At 37.8% G+C, this 18985-nt stretch overlaps 1 protein-coding gene across 1 annotated transcript in view; it reads left to right on the forward strand.

The window, feature by feature from the left end:
• LOC139734699 (intermembrane lipid transfer protein VPS13A-like) overlaps positions 1-18985 on the forward strand; it is a 115663-nt gene that overhangs the window by 78400 nt on the left and 18278 nt on the right. Inside the window, exons 49-57 of the mRNA XM_071645492.1 lie at positions 1361-1567; positions 2598-2693; positions 3824-3928; positions 6702-6716; positions 7980-8018; positions 11284-11427; positions 11874-12002; positions 13120-13253; positions 15436-15562. Of these exons, the coding sequence (XP_071501593.1) occupies positions 1361-1567; positions 2598-2693; positions 3824-3928; positions 6702-6716; positions 7980-8018; positions 11284-11427; positions 11874-12002; positions 13120-13253; positions 15436-15562 (996 nt within the window). The remainder of the gene's footprint in view (positions 1-1360; positions 1568-2597; positions 2694-3823; positions 3929-6701; positions 6717-7979; positions 8019-11283; positions 11428-11873; positions 12003-13119; positions 13254-15435; positions 15563-18985) is intronic.

Consider the following 18985-nt stretch of genomic DNA (forward strand, 5'->3'; position numbering starts at 1 on the left):
GAGGCTTGTCGCCAAGTATCAAGCTGGTTAACCCCTTTTGTGCCAAGGGACTTGATGTAAACTATTTTTGTCAGGGATAGATTAACTAATGATCTCAAGACTGTGCACATTTACCACAGTGTACAAAGTGGTTAACCCTAAAAAGACTGGGCTATTTTGGTAGCTCGAAAGACTGGGGGGGGGCCTAAAGGGCCCCCCCTTAAGATCTCGGCCGTGGATCGCGCGATCGCCGCGGAAATTTGCACAATGGTAGTGTGCGATGTAATCTACAAGATTGTATACTTAAATTTTCCAAAATAGTCTTCTTTTATTTTATTTTGATTAATTATGCTAATTTATGCAAGAAATCAGACTTTTTTATCTTAATCAGTAAATAAAGCTCCAAAAGTGCTCATTTTTGGTCTAGATATTCTTTGTAGCATTCTTAGCAAATGTACTTGAAAAAAAATTCGGTATCAAAATTAATTTCTTATTTATTTTATTGTTTTATGAATTTCTTATGTATTTCTTTGTTTTTTCGACCTTTTGTTTTTGTTGTTTTTTTCAGCAAAATTTGTGGCAGACCCTTTTTGAAGCATAATACTACTAAAACAAATTGATTTTAGCCAATGAGAGTAAAAATAAGCATATTTATATCAACCATGTGATAAAACTCAATTTGTATTGACTTTGTACACAAAATCACATTTTTGAGCCATTTTCGGTCTCACGTGCATGTACAAAAAGTTATGTAACTTCAGAACCGTACCCCCGGGCATCACAAATTTGGTGTCAAAATGTGCGGGAAACTCGAAAGAAAAAAGTCATAGAGCATCGCGGCGAGAGCATTGCGTGTTGCTAAGTAATCGCGCGAAATGTCGAGGGGGGGGCCTTTTAGGCCCCCCCCCCAGTCTTTTTAGGGTTAAGGGAGTTGATCCAAACCATTTTATTGACAACTTTACACCTAACAACTGAACTTTGTGGCATTTCTGACTGGGTATTATGCTATGATTTTCAGAAAAATTTGGATGTGAATATTGTCATTTAGAGTCAGTGTTGTTAGTATTCAGCATCAAGAGGCTGTATCAAGATGATTTCTGACACCACCAAGTCTTCTGAAATCTGACATTGCCAAAACGAGAGACCAATACAAAGTGTACTTAGGTGTCAGTATTCATACTTTTGTTATTCTCAAAACAATGCCATTGATGATATCAATTGGTTATCTTCTTTTGTCTAGTACAGAGTACAAAACTGATATAAATTTCATGTATGCAATCTATATTAGTGTTCAATTTTTTTATCATAAAAGAGGAAATGAACTATGGTGACAGACTCACTAATATTTTTCCGCCCCTCCCAAAACCTTTTTGTCTGGCAGCTTGATGCATACAATGGGCTGGAGTGGAGGGGCGAAATGACCCTGAGGTCCACCCTACAGGAGTACTCCCAGGTGGGCTTCAAGGGCCCCAATACGAAGTGGACAGAGGCCGGGGTGTGGTGTGACTACAACCAGGGCTTTGTGGACATGGCCCTCTTTGTGCCGTACTGCCTCATCAACAAGACCGGCCTGCCTCTGGCTTACAAGGTGAGGGATGTGATGGGTGTGGTGGTGGCATTGATGATTGATAGTACATGTATCTTGGATAGCAAGTCCACAGCCTGATGATCATGAATATTTATAGTATACATTTGGAAAGCAAACCCTCAGTGTGATGCTCATGAATATTAATGATCTGTGCCTTGTAATACTCATAAATATTAATGACATGTATGCTTTGGAAAGCAGTCCCACTTTGTGATGTTTATGAATATTGATGAGATGTCTTTGCCAGCTCGCCCACAGTGTGATGCTCATGAGTATTAAAAATGGCATGTGTTTTGGGAAGCAAGTCACATTGTCATGCTCATGAATATTAATGACATTTGTTGTCACACTGTGGATTCTACCTGACAGATTTTGCTTGGGCCATTACTGTATCTGGCATATATTTTGCGGGGGTCATGTTTTTCGTGAATTTCTCAAGTTAGGTGCTATTTGCGAATTTAACAACATACCAAAATATGAGCTCTGATCCCAACATGAATGTTACATGTGTGATAATACAGTTTAGTAGGCCCAAGTCGTGAAGCACCTACAGTGTGAATGGATGGGTGCTGCTCTTCCTGAAAATGAGTGAATGATACCGATTTTTCAGTCCATTGCTGAACTCCATGATCTTAACTTTCACCACTCATGAAATTGTCGGGACGTCCCAATTCATGAAAAATTAGACTTTTGCTAAATATTTGGCATACACAGTTGTACTTTTCCCCTGCCTTGTAACAATGTATGTCACATGCACAATATATGACATGCAGACATAAATGCTTGTCAGAACAAAGAAGCTGTTAACGATTCATTAAGGGTATATTAAAGTAACTATGTATATTGTGTGCACGTGAAATCCTCTATGCCCTCTTCACAGAATTCAGTTTTGCACCATGGCTACAATAGGTAATGATATATTACCCCCCCCCCCCCCCAAAAAAAAAAAAAGAGTAAATAAATAAATAAATAAATCTCTTGTTTGTTGTTAATGAATATTGTTTGGTTGTGTAAACTTTTTGGCATTCAGGGAGGTGGAGAGGACATCATCGAACATCCAGCCGATCAGGAGCAGCCCGTCTTCTTCTCGTATCCCACCAAAGTCTTCAGTCCTGGCAAGAATAAGGTAAGATGGTCCTCCAGCCCAGCTGTGGTATCCATAGCCGTGGTCACACTACACGAAACTACACATAGTTTGCTTCCCCATGTTCATCAAACTTTCAGAAGAGTGAGCAGACGGCCACACTGTCAATAAAACTACACATAGTTTCAGGGATGTAAAACTACCCGTAGTTTCGGTCTCTAACACGCATGCTCCACACAGGCAAAAATTATGCGCCCTCCATGGATGTTAAAAAAAAATGCAAACGCGCAACAAGGTGCAAAAGAATGCACAAAGCGCTTAAACAATGTGAAATGGATCTAATCATTGGACAGACTTCTCAAAGTTTCAGCCATGCCGGGTCATCACAAAACTATGCATGGTTTTGCAATAAGTGAGGAACTTTCCAAGTACACGTAAGAAGTTTTGCGTGAAAGTTCGCTGGTAACATCTCCAGAAGTTTACGGTCACACTGTCTAAACTACGCGAAGCAAAATACCAGGTTAGTGAAACTATGTGTAGTTTTGCATTGTGTGAACACAGCTACTGACTGCTTTGAGGGACATCGTCCGACACATCGTTATGAATATTTAGATTGAAATTGTGCCATTTCACGTCATTCCATCATAGAAATATGCATGATCTTCTGTGGAAGGTTGTGAGAGTTGATGTACATAAGCTCAGTTATAGACCTGTAGCCTCATGTTAGCAACTTGCCAATGAGAGCATGTATGGAATTACAGGTTGTCATTCATATGTAAATGCTGGGAATCTGCTTAATAGGACCTGAAAGAAACAGTCTCCAGGAAAGTTAAGTCTTCTGTTGATTAACAGTGTGTTAGTTTTAGTATGTGGTTCATGTCTCATGAGGATGAATGCAAAGTGCATACACATCCCAGTCTTCAAAGTTTTTGTGGTCCGCATTTCTATCAGTTTGCATATTATGTGGGTTTCTGTCGCCTTTTTTTGAATTGGCGTGTTTGGATGAATATTATACCAAACTGTGTTGATATACTTGTTAACCTTTCATAACTAATTCTAATTACACTACATCATATGGGCTGGTTTGGGCAAAATTTTGGGAGATCGTACAGCTCATCTGGCACAATTTTATCATATGTGTACTTTGTATGTATACTGCCGTCCCACTACAGATCCAGTTGAAGACAGGCGAGTCTCAGTGGTCAGATAAGTTCTCTCTCGACACCGTCGGCAGCTCTGGATTTATCTCCTGCAAGACATCTGCCAAGGATTACGAGGTATGGCGTCACCTCATCTTAACTCTCTCCCTAGTGCGATGTTTGTAAGCCCACAGTTTGTTTAAATCCAGCCTTCTATGGGACATGTTTGATTTGAGTATCTTCTCCACTGTGCTATCACACCAATGACTTGATATAACAGTGACTTACTCAACAGTGACAACTCCTTTAAATCCCCCAAAATTGATTGATTGTTGCTGTGTTAAATACCAAGTTGCTTTTGATAGAAAGTCTGTTTTTTACATAGGGAACAATTCATTTTAATTTTGATGTTAAAAAGAAATACATGTCGTTTTCAAACATCACATCAAGGTGGCGCTGTGACCATCATATCATCATGCTTTCAGAAGACACATGCTAAATTATGCGGAGCTCGTTACATGTCAATCACTTGCATCTCTGTGCGAAATTGTTGTAATCATTCCATTAGGTGCTACCAAAAAGTGATGTCAGCTATTAAAGTGAAAGCACTGTTCCCCATTTTGTGTTTAATTGCATTTGATTGTTGCCAGGAGATGTACCACAGGTCTGAAGAGATTTGATTTGATATCAATGATATCCTTAGATATAGATTGCCATTTCAGCCGTCAGTACCATTGTACCATACAAATGGTGCATGGCAAAAAGAAAAAGAAAAAGAGAGAGGAACATATCTGATTATATGTGAAAACTTTGCAAAATAAATAAATACAGTGTATGCACACTTTTGAAAGATACTAATAGATCCTGGATCAGAAGACACCAATGCAGGGAAAATATGGTCTCCATTTCAGGGTAACTCTTGGACATGTTAAAGTGCTAATATGCATCTGAAATTCCATGTTTTGTACTTCTTCCCATTTTTTTTGTAGGTGGTAGGCCTTGTGTGTGTAAGTAGTTACAGTGGATATTTTAAAATCTGAAGATGCACGAAAATGGCAACCTTGCCTTGTTGTTGTTTTTTCACTATTGCAGTTCTTTAGTCTGTTTGATCCCCTTTTGGGACTTTGCTGCTGTGCACTGTTTACAGATTATCGTCACAAAAGTGTACCTTTTCTTCTGTTTTAAACAGATTATACTGCACTCCTAAAAAAGGTTGTGTTTCAAAGTCCATTGCTTCCAAACATGTTTCTTGGTTTCTTTTTTTTTTTCTTTACGACAGCAGGGGTAGTATGAAAAATTTGCATGAGAAGTGGCAGAAATGATATGGAGTGTCTTCAGTGTCATATATCTTTCTCTTTTTCTTTTTTTTTAACCCACATAGACAAAGATACAGTGTATAGAATCTGACTCTAATCTAATCATGTGTGTGACAGGAAGTTTGACTACAAAAAGAAACTTGTTTGGCAAGAATGCTCACACTTGTCACAATAATGGAGTAAAACCTAAAATGAAAGGATTTTTCCTTGATGTTTCATAATATCAGATGACAATCTGCAAAGATATTTGTATGAAACTAGTTATTAGTTCGTTTTTCTGTGAGGTTTGTAGTTTACTCTTAAGCGGTGTGAAAAGAGAGAGTTGCATAGAATAAATGTATGCTTCAAGGAATCTAATCATTGGTAAATAAGTGATTACATGCACCAAACCAGGTTTTACATTATGGCTGAATACAGAGACAAAGACATATTCAAGTGAAGTAAATTTTCAATTTCTACCCATAATTTTTAACAAACAGTACCATAATTTCAATAAAGTAATGCATTTGTGAGCGCTGATGTAGAATAAAAATGCATGTCTAGTGGTAATGACATTCCAGATCGTAGCAATATTTGTTGTTAATGGCCAACAAATTCGATACACATGGATAGTGGGTGGTGTTTGGGAGCCTTTTCTTAAAAAGTTGTGTGTTTATATATACAACTGTTCCACCATAAACCGTGAAAGCATTAGCAGAGCGTGGGAGAAGCTCTAGTTTAAAAACAAAGGCTTTTAAATAGTAGACTTATCGTATATGTCATATCCAGTGGATTTTTTTTTTTACTATGATTTGACCGAAATACCCATATGTTAGCATGAGTTGTTGAAAAGTGCTTGTGTTATTTCATGAAATGTCCTTATTATTACCAGTTTCTTTTCTGATGATCAATCATTGGGCAGAATATTTGCTACCAGAAGAGGGTAACTGCTAAAATCACAAAGTCGATATCAATGAAATATGCCAAAGATGAATGTTCTCCTTTTACCTACCAACGTAATAATTATGCTCAATGATTGCCTCTGTGATGACCTGTTCTGTTTCATTATCTGCATACATGTGTATTCCACTTTTCTATACATATGCAGTTGTGGTCTACACATCCCACATTCGTATAAAACAATTTTTTGTGTTCATTTTGTGATTCAGTTTTGGCAGTGGATGTGCCTAGCCAGCATGCCAAGTTTTTGGTACCGTTCAAATTTTCAGATGATTGACCAGCCACTATTGAAAAAACAAGAATAGAAATGGACCTTTACTGTTTAAACGCCTTGTTATATATATATATATCAAATGTTAGACACCACCCAAGTGTTATTTATCGTTTATACTCCTTACATTCTTCTATGCCACAATCCCAATCTTCCTTCCAGTATTCCATGATTTTATATCTTTTAAAAGTTTCGTTTTGAAATGTTTATAGATATTTTGACCAATCTAGTACTCCACAGTAGTTGTGTGACACATTTCCAAAGTGGTTGCATTAATTTGTTGAGTTAAATTTTACTTCTTGCTTTTCTTTAAAGTTTAGATTTCATGTTATGAATCATGTGACACATATGCACTTTTTCTCAATTTTTCTTGTTCATGACGTAGCCCACGGAGTATAAGGTGATAAAAGTTACATTATCTATTACCTGTAGATGTTTTGATATCTGCTTCATCAAACCTCCCCCTTTTTTTTTTCAATGTCAAATAATCTGTATTATTCTTTTCCAAAGCATGTAGTATATCTAGATTTGCTAACAAGAGAACTGAAATGATATTTACTGTGAGCCTCACTCTGTACAATGAGTTAGAGCCAGCAGTCCAATGGACTGTAGCAAAATAGCTTCATGCATGTTTCATATGTGCAGAGTCGGGCCTTATTTAGCGTACTATGCTAATCGGCTCTATCCAACTAATTTTGTAGTTTAGATATATATGCCCTATTAAGCAATATGGCAGTAATGTGTGAGGCAAAAAGAATAGGATAGAGATTTAATTGTAGCATATATCCATCGTCTTAAGATGTCTCTAAACTGGCATGAGTCCAGAACTATGACAAAAAGACTAACAAAAATAGATAGAGTGTAGACTTCTCTTGTCAACATCAATTTCAATAAGGTCATCTCGAGTAATATGAGTTTTAGTTCTGTTCATGGGGCCAGGGGACAATGAGCACTCATTTTGTTTTCATCTGCTATTGCCACCCAACTTCTTCATTTTATTCTGTGATTTCATCGCTTATTCTGTGATCTCATCGCTTTGATATACCGGTTGTGTGTCTATCTATGTTTTTACAAAAATAATGGCTTTGGTGCCCATTTTCCAAGGCAGTAGCCCCATTTGCAAAGTCAGATTAGAGAAATGCACCTTAGAAATTGGATGAATTTCAGATCAAAGTGCCAGTTACTGAAAGTGATATATGCAAACAGTAAAAACAAAACAAAGACAACAACAATCAAAGTGACCTCTATGATTCTGATCTTTATATCCATTAGCAATACCTGCGAGTTGAGTATCATGAAGATATTGGTGTCAGAAAAAGAGCACAAGTCTAACCTTTTTCTTTCCCCTTCCGTTGAGGACTAGCTGATTTTGCTAAAGCACGCATTTCCCATAGACACCTGCATGAGTATACTTGGGACTTGTCTTCAATAGGTTCATTCTCTCATAATTATTTCAAATCTGGTATTTGATTAGCCATGAATTGGCATTTAAACTTCCCTTTCCGCTTTTCCCAAAAACGATATCCAATTCAAAGTTTTCAAGGACTTGCATGTGAGGGCTACAACCTTAGCCAGATATGATAATCTTTTTTATTTCCTCTCTGTCTCTCATTTCACAACATCTGCTCTCCCTCTTCATCTCTTACCACATATATCTCCACAGGCTCAGGGGAGTGGTATACGTCGTCCAAGAAAGTATAATGTAATGATCTCCTTTTTAAAAGATACCATGCGTTTGTTTGTGCGGTGCATGCAGAGATTGCCATTCTGAAAAGCATGGCAGACATAATGTTGCAAAGTTGTTAAAAAGGGCTGTTGTGTGCTGCTCTTTTCTGTTTGTGAAAAAAAAGAAAGAAATTGAGAGCAAATACCTGGTAAACCTTAATCCTACTCTCATCCGTTTTTTTTTTTTTATCCTTCTTTTTCTTTCCTTTTCTGCTGTTTCAGTTCTATTCAGTTACTTGGGTTTTATTTTCATTGTTAAATGCCGTTCATCTTCCATTTCTGTGAATGCACCACTGCTTGCGACATCATCTCATCTTGCTTCCATGAAAATTCCTGTTTGTTGTATTTGTGTTCACTGCTTTGCATTGATTTTTTCTGTACACTTGCAATTCTTCCTTTTGTTTCTTACATTCTCAAAAAAGGCAGCTTAGATGACATATCATGTTTCCCTTCAACCTGTCCCTTTCCACTTCAGACAAAAAAAACAGTCAGTTTTGTCCTCTAAAATGGGTAAAACATTAATTTCAGACCCATCAACAGTGGTCCTACCCCTACAAGACAACTTAAAAAGTTCTGATGATCAAATCAGTCCAGTAGATTATCACTGTTTAGACTGTTAGCCCTTTCAATCTCCCCGTTTTGAATCGCAGACTAAATCTAATTTTTTTTTCTGTGGTAAATTACTGTGTAGAAAAGGAGATCCTTCCGTCTTGTATTTTAACAAACTGTGTGAAAGAGGGCTTTACTTTTTGCAAAATTTTCTTCCTACATTCTTACAAATCTTTGGAAGGATTAGCGCCTCTGAGCTCTTAATAACCAGCAGAACTATTGCTGCCGGCATTATGTTCTTTGGATTGGCAGCCTTGTCTTGTTTTTCCCCAGTAACAGTTGAATCTGCAACTGAATAATCCTCACACAAAAATTCACTCTTTGTTCTTTTCTTCTTCTGTATTTTTTTAGCATCACTTCAGCGACACCCCAACTTTGTCTCTTTATTTATTGAAGCACCTTTTCACCATGTCTTTGTTTTTGTTTCCTAAATGCTTTTCTGTGCTTGCTTCATAATCGTTTCCATTACCTTTCTCCACTTTGCATAGTTGTGTTAAGGAAGAAAAAAATAGAAGAAAGAAAGAAAAAAAAGGTCGCGTTATGTTGTTTTGAAGTTTGGGCCAGAAAGAAGTCATTTCAGTACTGTTATGCAAAGATTTTCACTCCAAACAGGCATGTACAATGGTTTGTATTGTAATCATCTATCTCTTTAGTTTAATCTTCTTCTGCCACTGTTTAATGATGACAATTATTTTATATGCATGTGTGTATATAATCTCGTTAAATGTTTACATAGCCCAAAATCAACAAGGGCATTTAACAGTGAAATGCATGAATTCAGGCCCTAATCAACTATTTCTAAACTACTGAACACTTGCTGAAACAGTCAAGAGCAGGACCCTATGTAAAAAGACTCTGAGGAATCTCTTGAACATCGTGGCAGTTTCCAACACTTTAGAAATGCTATCTTAGACAATTAACTGGTGTTCAGAGATCCTGAGTATTTAGTAATTTGCCTGATTTAATGCCAATATCTGCTGACCTGCCCCATTTCTTCTGGCTTTCATTGGAAGCAGGTTTCCCATACATGTACATGTGCTGAATTCTTTCTTCAAACTGCTGAAATTTAATGATCTAAAGTATTTATTAATTTGTGTGATTTAATGCCAGTTCGCTGCTGATCTGCCCCATTTCTTCAGGCTCTTAATGAAAACAGTTTTCTCCTTCATGCGTAGAATTCTTTCTTGAAACTGCTAAAACTTTGACAAATTGCACTGATTTTGTCACGTCGAACTGTAAAAAATGCACATTTAGATAACTGTTCGCAGTGTTCAAGCAAATTTTCAAAGGTTTTTTCAGCACAAGACATTACTGAACTTTGTCACAGTAACAATTAATACTTTGATTGAACTTACTTATAGAAGAATGGGTGGTTTTCCTGTCACTGTTTGCATTCAATCTATTCATCTACTGGTAATTCAATTCCATGCATGGGACCCCAACTTTGATTTTAGCCTGCTATTATTTTGGGATCGACTTCAATGTCTCATTTCCGCTGCTTTGCATGTGGAAGCATTTTTTGTGGGAGGATTATTGTAGTTTGATATTAAATTTAGAGTGTCTGTTGTGTTTTGGGTTTGTTTGTTTTTAAACAATTGTGGATTGTGGTGATTACTTTGGGTCTGAGGCTTCCACTGTTCTGAAAAGATGAAGTGACGAAGACAATTTTATAACTTTACTTCACTTTATACTCAATGTAATGCTATAATGGAATTCTGCATATAATATTCTTGTTTTATTACCTGTATACAGTATTTCTATACATTTGGTAATATACATACATGGTGTATATTTGGTTACATTTATGCTGTTTGTGGGACAGCGGCAAGTTTAAAACAGTCTTCATGATTGAAAATTGTTGTTTTAAAGGGGAAGTGTTAAATTCCAATTTGAAAGTCTGAATCTGAACAGTGTTGGCAGACAGGTTTAGCTCTTTCTGTGGTAAAGGGGGTAGGCAGGCAAGGATTGTGATGCAAGTAGTTAGGCTTTACAACAAACCCATGCTACGATTTTAGATGAGATTGAAATGTGTCACAGCTTAGTGAAACATTACAACTCCTAATGCACGTTAGCAACAAATTGCACTAAGTTTCGCTCCCACTGTTCTTATTCTATGCATTTCTCAGGCTGTAAGAATACAACAGGTCAAACACTATGCAATGTGTTATCTCAGGCTGATGTTATTTTGAAGTGGAAATGTTTTTGCAAATGGTCTCTGTGATATATTCAACAACAACAAAAAAAAAGCAACCCAAAGCATTGAAACTGAAGATTTAAGCAAAAGCTGGGGAAAAATGAAGAAAATGTATTTATATGTGTGTGTTTTGATGTGTGTGCTTGCTCAATTTATCAAAAATCAAATCACGGCTTTAATACAGGGCCCCATTTCATAAAATAGCAACTCGTGCTGGAATGGCAACTTCCAATAGCCACAGCCAATCAGGAAGCTGGATTCTTGTTGTTACTGTGACAAATACTATTCCTGCAAGAGTTGTTATCATATCAACTTTTTGTGAAATGGGTCCCAGGTCTAGCGTCAGCACTGCACTAAATCCAAAGTCTGATGTTTTGCCTAATCTCTCCCTCCCCCCCCTCCCCCTTGTCTCCATCTCTCTCTTGGCTGCTGATTACAGATCAGCGTTCAGATCCAGCTGAGTAACCTCGGCTTCTCCAAGGTCGTCATGTTCACACCGCGCTACCTCCTGGTCAACCAGACCAGTTACGACATCTGCTGCGCCGAGCCGCAGGGCACGTTCCAGGATGTGGCAGTCGGGCAGGTCAGGGATTAATACATCTGTATTCAGCTGCCTGTTGGGCCACGACATTCTCTTTAATAGCTATAATATGTTATACAACCTATGTAATGGGAAATCTCCTTCATTGCCTTTAAACTCAACCCCCCCCCCCCCCCCCCCCCGAAAAAAAAAAAGAAAAAGAAAATCAAAATATGACAAGAATCAAAGATCATGTTGTATAAATGTCCATTGTTTGAATTAGTTGTTTTTTGTTCACTTGCCTGTTTTTTGTGCAAGTTGTTTCTTTAATGAGGCTTGACAGCAATGTCCCGTGTAAAAAAAGAAAAAAAAGGCTTGAAGGACATAAGTGTCAATACTTTGTTTTTCATTGCCCATACGTTCTACTATGTTGAGCATTGAAGTTTCTCAATATACCTAGATATTTATCCCCTTATCTTCTCTCTCTGTTCTATCTCTCTGCCACACAGTGTGTGCCATTCTGGCCCATTGACAGGAAAGTGAACAGCAAACTGGTAATAATGAAGAAGGGCGGCACAAAGGAGTCCCTTCCATTTGACTTCACAGAGCCACAAACCACAGTACTCAGACTCCCAGAGGTAACAATCTCTCTACTGCCGTTACTGTAGCATCTTGCCTCCATTGATGGACTTCTGACGAAACTTATCTTTGACTAATAACGATGACATTAAAATCTTCTTTTTTTTTAATATAATGCATTTCCAATCAAACTGATCAATGCACTTTGCACAGTAAATTCATCCCAGCAACAAGGTCAAAAAGAGTACAAGAACTTAAAAAAAAACAAAAAAAAACATTGTTTTTGAATATTCACACTGAGGGTGATGAGAGAAGTTCCTTTGGCAAGGTATTCCATGCCATTGGCCCGCAAAATTTTGTTGTCGGTGGTCTACATGTAGTTGTCCCTCATAAAGAGTGTCATATCAAATATGAAATCATACTGAGGAAAAAGCTGCCTCTTGCTGTAGGATTCTCTATGCAGGAGTCCATTGCTGCCATAATTGATTGGGTAGCTTGCCCCCCCCCCCCCCCCCAATCATTGGTTATGGTAGGTTGTGACCAATCAGTCCCGTTACTCATGTTCAATTGTCATTTGGGCTGCACAGGGGTAATTCCACCTGAAATATTCCATTGCACAAGACATGCCCTATAACCAACTACTGGTATATTCCCAATCCTGAAGTTAATCTGTATTCAAACTGTGCATCAAAACTAGATACCCAGATGATCCTACATCTCAAGCCTAAACTTTGTCAATAAGCTGAAAATCCCTTGAGCTCATGTGAACCAAACTGGTCAGTGCAATATTGAATATTAAAGATCAATATGCAATTTTGCAAGGCAATAAAGAGCTTGTTGCATAGGGAATTATGTTGGGATTAATGCCACTATGTAATAGTACATTCCATGCTCAAAGAAAAGCTTACTGTAAAACCAGAAATCTTGGCATGCATTTTGATTTCGGGAATTTCATGAGAACCAAGATTTGCGAAATTAAAATGCATGCAAAATTTCTTGTCTACACTATATGCATTGAATGCCTATCCATTCGTGAAACTTTCATGCCGCGAAAATATCTTGCTTTACAGTATATGGCCATGTACTTTAAACAATACATTTAAATATCATTGTTCGAGATTCCCAGAGTAGCACATGACAGAAACCTTGCTGTTTCTTTGTCTGCTGCCCTCACAGGTCGGTGGCATCATCGTAGAGAGTCAGGTGACAGAGACGGCCACTGTGGTGGCCTTCAGATCGTTCGCTGTGGGTCACTTCACAACCCAGCTGGTCAACCACACAAAAGAAGTGCCAATCACACTCAACCAGTTGTAAGCATCATTCCAGTTCAGTTCATTTCAATTCACCATGACAGCGCTTTTCTTCTCTAGTGTTGTACAGCATGATGGTACAAGGGTACAGTTTTGAGTGGTGATTAATATACAAATAATACACCTCATTGAGGGCATGAATAAGAATTACCCACATAAGGTATCTTTGCACAGGCTAACATGCCGGAGATGATTGTCCAGGATGTTTGGACTGTTTCAAAAGTAACGAGTGCGGCTAACAACTGGTATACCAATGCTCTAACAAAATTATGATATGTACTGTTCATTATATTGTACTAATGACTGGTCATAAGCAAATTATGTGTTAGGGAGAATAATTGTCTGGTCATGTGTACACTCTCATCAAGCCATTTGATTAGGATTTCATTGTGTGAAAATCATGGATCATGATGTCTCTAGGGGCTAGGATAGTCCTTAATATCTTTTCCTGAAAATATAGGCTGTTCACTGGTTCCCGTACTGCATGCTGTTCACCACACAAATTAGAAACGGCAATACCCATTTCATCATTTGTGTGTTCTTTAATACCCATTAATAACTTATAAACATGGTACTAGTATGTGCTCATGAAAGATGGAAACATTGAAGCTGTGTCGTGGTGTAACAGACTGCAAAATATACTTACATACTGTATCAAAAACAATTCATTCAAGTGATGCTAACCACGTCACATCAGCTGTAGTGCTCAATATCATGTATTCTGGCATAATGAGAGTAATCATTCAAAAGTAGAGAAAAACAAATATCAAATGAACACACAGTCAACCAAAGAACAGTATCATTAGAATGATCAATGAACTAACAAAAAAAAACTTACATATCTGAGACGCCGATTTGTAGTGTGCTCATCATTTTTTATGCCTCCGCAACGAAGTGGCCGGAGGCATTATGTTTTCGGGTCGTCCGTCCGTCCGTCCGTCCGTCCGTCCGTCCGTACGTCCGTACGTCCGTCCGTACGTCCGTCCGTACGTCCGTCCGTACGTCCGTCCGTCCCGTTTTGTTTTTGTCAATATCTCAAGAACCGTGTGGTGGTTTTACATCAAACTTGGTATGAGGGTATATCCTTGGGGGATAATACTTTGTGTAGATTTTAGGGTCAGAGGGTCAAAGGTCAAAGGTCACAGGTTATTTTGTGAAAAAAAATTGAAATTTCATGTTTTTCTCCATATCTCGCAAATGGTTCAAGGTACCTTCATGGAACTTAGTATATATACTTGTACTGATGGGCAGTGATTATCTAGGGAAGTTGGGGGTCATGGGTCAAAGGTCATGGGGGTCAAAGGTCAAGGTCAACTCCTCAAAATATCACTACTTTCCTTATATTTATGCAATGAATGAAGGTTTTTTTTTTAACTTGATGTGTACATGTCTTACCCAATATATATTCTGTGGGAAGTTTCTTGCCAAAAGGTCAAAGGTCAAAAGGTCAAAGGTCAAGTGAAAGTGCTGAATTGCACTTTTTCCTCCATATACCTCCAATACCTTGAAAAATTACTCAATGCATAAACTTATAAAAGGGTCAAAAGTCAAGTAAAAGTCATCAGTTCCCCAAATACCTGCACTCTGACATTTTAATCATTCATCCAATTGAACCTAGTTCTAGGAAAGTGAACATTCAGCACATTTGTGTCAAACCTGTCATTTTAATATTTTGCCAATTGTTTGAAACTGTCATCACACATTGTCAAGACATTGTACTATAGACCTATTAGGAGAACCATGCATTATGGCGGAGGCATATCAGTCGCCGTAGCGATATATCTAGTTTATTCATTAGTCTCTTTTTCACTCTTTGCTACTTCTCTCTCTCACTTTTCTCTTTCCTCACTCTCTTGTGATCTGAAATCGTGCTCTCTCGTGAATCTCCTTCTCACTTTTCTCACCATGCGAGTGTACTATTTTTGTCCCCCCATTTCTGTGTCCTATTCGTGTTGCACACCAAAGACCATAAAGACATAAACTCGCTGAGCTGTGTCACAGTGCGTGTTGGTAAGCACACTGCAGTACAATTTTTTTCTACCTACTCTCAAACGATCAACTCCTAATACCGAAAAGAAAAGAAAAAAAAAAAAACAGAGGAGAAGAATTCAACCGCTATCTACTCAAATCCCGCTCACACTGGGCTGCACTCACCTGCCTTGTTTAAATATTTGTTGCACAGCGGGGTGGAGGACAAACTCTTCCTGGCACCCCAAGAGACCATGCTGTACACCTGGCAGAACCCGACAGGGAAGCGTCAGCTGGTGTGGACTGTTGATGGCAAGGAGAACAAGAACATACTCAACAAGGTACAGATATAGCCATGCCCACCTGTCACTCACTTAACATGGTCAAAAATTCTTTATCTACCATGTCTTGTGCACCTTTCCCCCTCCCCCCCCCCCCCTCCTTCTTCCCTCAGCAACACATGTAGAGGATTCATCCAGTGAAGTATCTTTCCATTGCCCTTTTAAAAAAAAAAAAAAAAAAACAGTATCTCTTATCTTTCTTGTTCATATGCTCAGCTGAAAGCATCAGCCTTAAAAAAGTGCTGACTACATTCATAGCATATTATTTTTATCTTCACACAACTATCTGCCCACCTCTGTTGTGAAAGTAGCATAAATGTTTTATGTCTGAATGTGTTAAGATAATCAGTAGGGGTTGTTTCTTTGCATTAGAGAGTCTATTTGTATCTCCATATCAGTCTGTTAATACTGTTAACGTTACACCGACCCGGGATTAAAGAGGCCACTGTTTGATGACATGATGATTGCCAACATCTCCACTGTGAAGACAGCAAAATGATGCAAAGATTTAACGTAGTTAACTGTCAGTCAATGTACTTGTAGATCATGTATTTGCATGCAAGTTTCCACGGCTAGCTACATGTAGCAGGCAACTTTGTCTTTGAAGGATCCATTCATAGTAGGCGGATTCAACCAGGTACAATGGCTGAATCAAGAAACAAACTGAGATTGATATCATATTGACTATTTTCAAGATACTCGGCATACTCAATCTTTGAATTCGGACGTTTAAAACATGGCAGATCCATAAGTGCAAGTCCAAGCAACAGTGCCCTCTTTAATCCAGGTTATGAGTACCTTTAAGTGTCCTTCATGTAGTTGTGATGTGTTTTATTTGCTGAACATATTCAAGAGCTGTGTTGAGAAAAACGATGTGCATCCATTATTGCACATTGTCTATAATGCATCGCTATTTCTCAAAATTATGACCAACTTGCCATATGTAAACAGAGCAACATTTACCAATGTGCCCAAGGCACATCGGTGCACACCTGTGCCTATTTTTGTGTCTTTCTCACATTTTTGCATACCCTCTCATTCTTTGCTTCAGAAAACAGAAACATTTAAGTTTTCTGTCATAACTGTAAGTAATTCACACGAGTTATAGTCCCTTGATCCGCCACATGTTATGGAGAGTTTTAAAAAGTTTGTTTTGCATTGATTTCAAGACATCCATCTACAGTGTTAGTAGTACATATACCTCTGAAATGTTGTTATGTCAGAATCAGTTTCATATTTGTTGTTACACATATCAAAAAAAAAAAATCATAGGAAAAAAATTTGTATCTTTGAAATACAAATCCCAGGAACTTATTTTAAGTTGTTGGTTGGGGTGGGTTTTCTTTTTTGTTTGTTTTTGCAGTCATGTTATGTTGAGGTGGACAAGCGAGGGAGATTTGTGTTGATTGATTATTTGGAATTGAAAGAGATTTTGTTATGGGTCCTGCCAAAAATGTAGAACTGCTGTGCTGTAGATGGATTTCTTCAGAGGGAAAAGAGAATGAATGCATTACCATAGGAGACTAATTCATTATACGACATGGGTCAATTTTTTCAACAGTCTCACCAATCCAATGTAGCAAGGACTGTGTGTGTCTCATTGGTACAGATTTCCTCCCACTTCTGTCATTTGCCAAGTTCCATCCCCTCTCCCTTGCTACTGCTAGTCCTGAATTCCCAATCCCTACTCCCCTACACCCCCTTCAGTCTGTCATTTGCCAAGTTTCATTCCATCTCCCCTGCTACTGATAGTCCTGAATTCCCAATCTCTACTCCCCTACACCCCCTTCAGTCTTTCATCCAATTTATGCTCCTTTTTATCATAGACGATGATTAAGATATGATATCTGCAAACAGACTGGTCTGTCCATTTCTGACCAGTCTAGTCTTCTTTCCAGATGTTATTGACATTATGTTTTTAAGTAAATCAATGTTTTCTTTTATCTTTCATCTTGGGAATTTATTGTGATTGAATAGTCTGGAATCAAGGGATAACTGTTGTAGTCATATGATGCATGTTTTATCTCCCTATCAGGGAAGTTCACAGTATATTTTGCCGTCACATGGGACTTCCATATCCATCCAGTTTGAAATGGTTTGTGTCTGCAAAAGGGCATTTAAGTGATCAGACATGAAGAACCCATTTGTATTTTCTTTTGTGAATGATGTCATGAACATTGTGGGTGCCATCTGTGTCACCCAAAAAGCCATCGTGTCCCTCCAAAGAGCCTGGCCATGCGCTGAATCTCTGAGATGTTCTTGCGTGTTTTACGCGCGTGTGTTTGTGTGCAATTTCGTCACAGATCATGCTTTAAGTTATTTTGGCATGGCATCCATGTAGCAACTGCTCTGTGAAGAAATTTGTTATGGAAAAACGAGACAAGAAGACTTTGTGAAGATCAAATATTATGTAATGCCATCGCACACACCAAGTTTTGAAATTCTGAAGTGAATAAGTATGGATGCTGCATTCATTGAATGTACATGTACATCCTATCGTTTCAACAGGAGCTGTGTGCTGTTTTAAAGTTTGTGCACAATTTCATTACAGGGAAAAAAATGATATATTATTGCGGCATTGTATGTTTGCAATTTGTTTTCTTTTTGCACCTTAAGATGTCAAGTACTTTAATAACCTATCACTACCCCCTCCCTCAAAAAAAAAGAAAAAAAGAAGAAATGCACCTACAGCTGAATGTCTGATTTGTCTCGTAATCATATCTAGAGTTTGAGGGGTTTTGTTTGGGGGGGTTTACATTTGTAATGGTGAACAAATGGAAATTATTCTAATAAACCAGTGGTATGTATCACATTTATTTATTCATTTCTATTCAAGTTTCTCATAGAGATATCGATATATGAAAATCCTATGAAGGTAACATTTGCCGATGTTTAAACCTGGAACTATAGTTTCTTTGTGCTGTGGTGCTGTGTTAAAAAAATCAAAATAATCAGATCTTCATAATAAAGTCATGGTTGAACATGTGGCACCGTTTAAGCATCCACTGCATGTCGAAATTTTGTTTCGTCAGAGATGAAACTTGGCATTGGTGTCATGTGGGCTATGATTGATTCATGCATTCTGTCTGGAATAGTGGCAGATTTTTAAAAAATGCTTATCTTTAATATCTTTAATATCTGTAATTCTATGACCCTAGTATTCACACAAATATTGGAATTATTTTGTGAAAGAAAATATTTTCAGAATTCCACTCAATGCCAGATATTTTAAACAAACTACAGAGAATTTGAATAGATGACATCAAATCCATGCATTTGCAAAATTCCAAGCTTGATTTTCAGGGGAATATGTAAATCCTTGCATTTCAATTTCTTAAACTGTCCTCATGTTGTACAAACAACTTCCAACTAATTTGGCCAGAAATGTGTATATACTTTAATCAAAGGATAAACAATGTCATT

Source organism: Diadema antillarum, unplaced genomic scaffold (genome assembly GCF_040938485.1).
Source record: "Diadema antillarum isolate AM-2024a unplaced genomic scaffold, OU_Dant_1.0 seq00000541_RagTag, whole genome shotgun sequence".
Classification (NCBI taxonomy): domain Eukaryota; kingdom Metazoa; phylum Echinodermata; class Echinoidea; order Diadematoida; family Diadematidae; genus Diadema; species Diadema antillarum.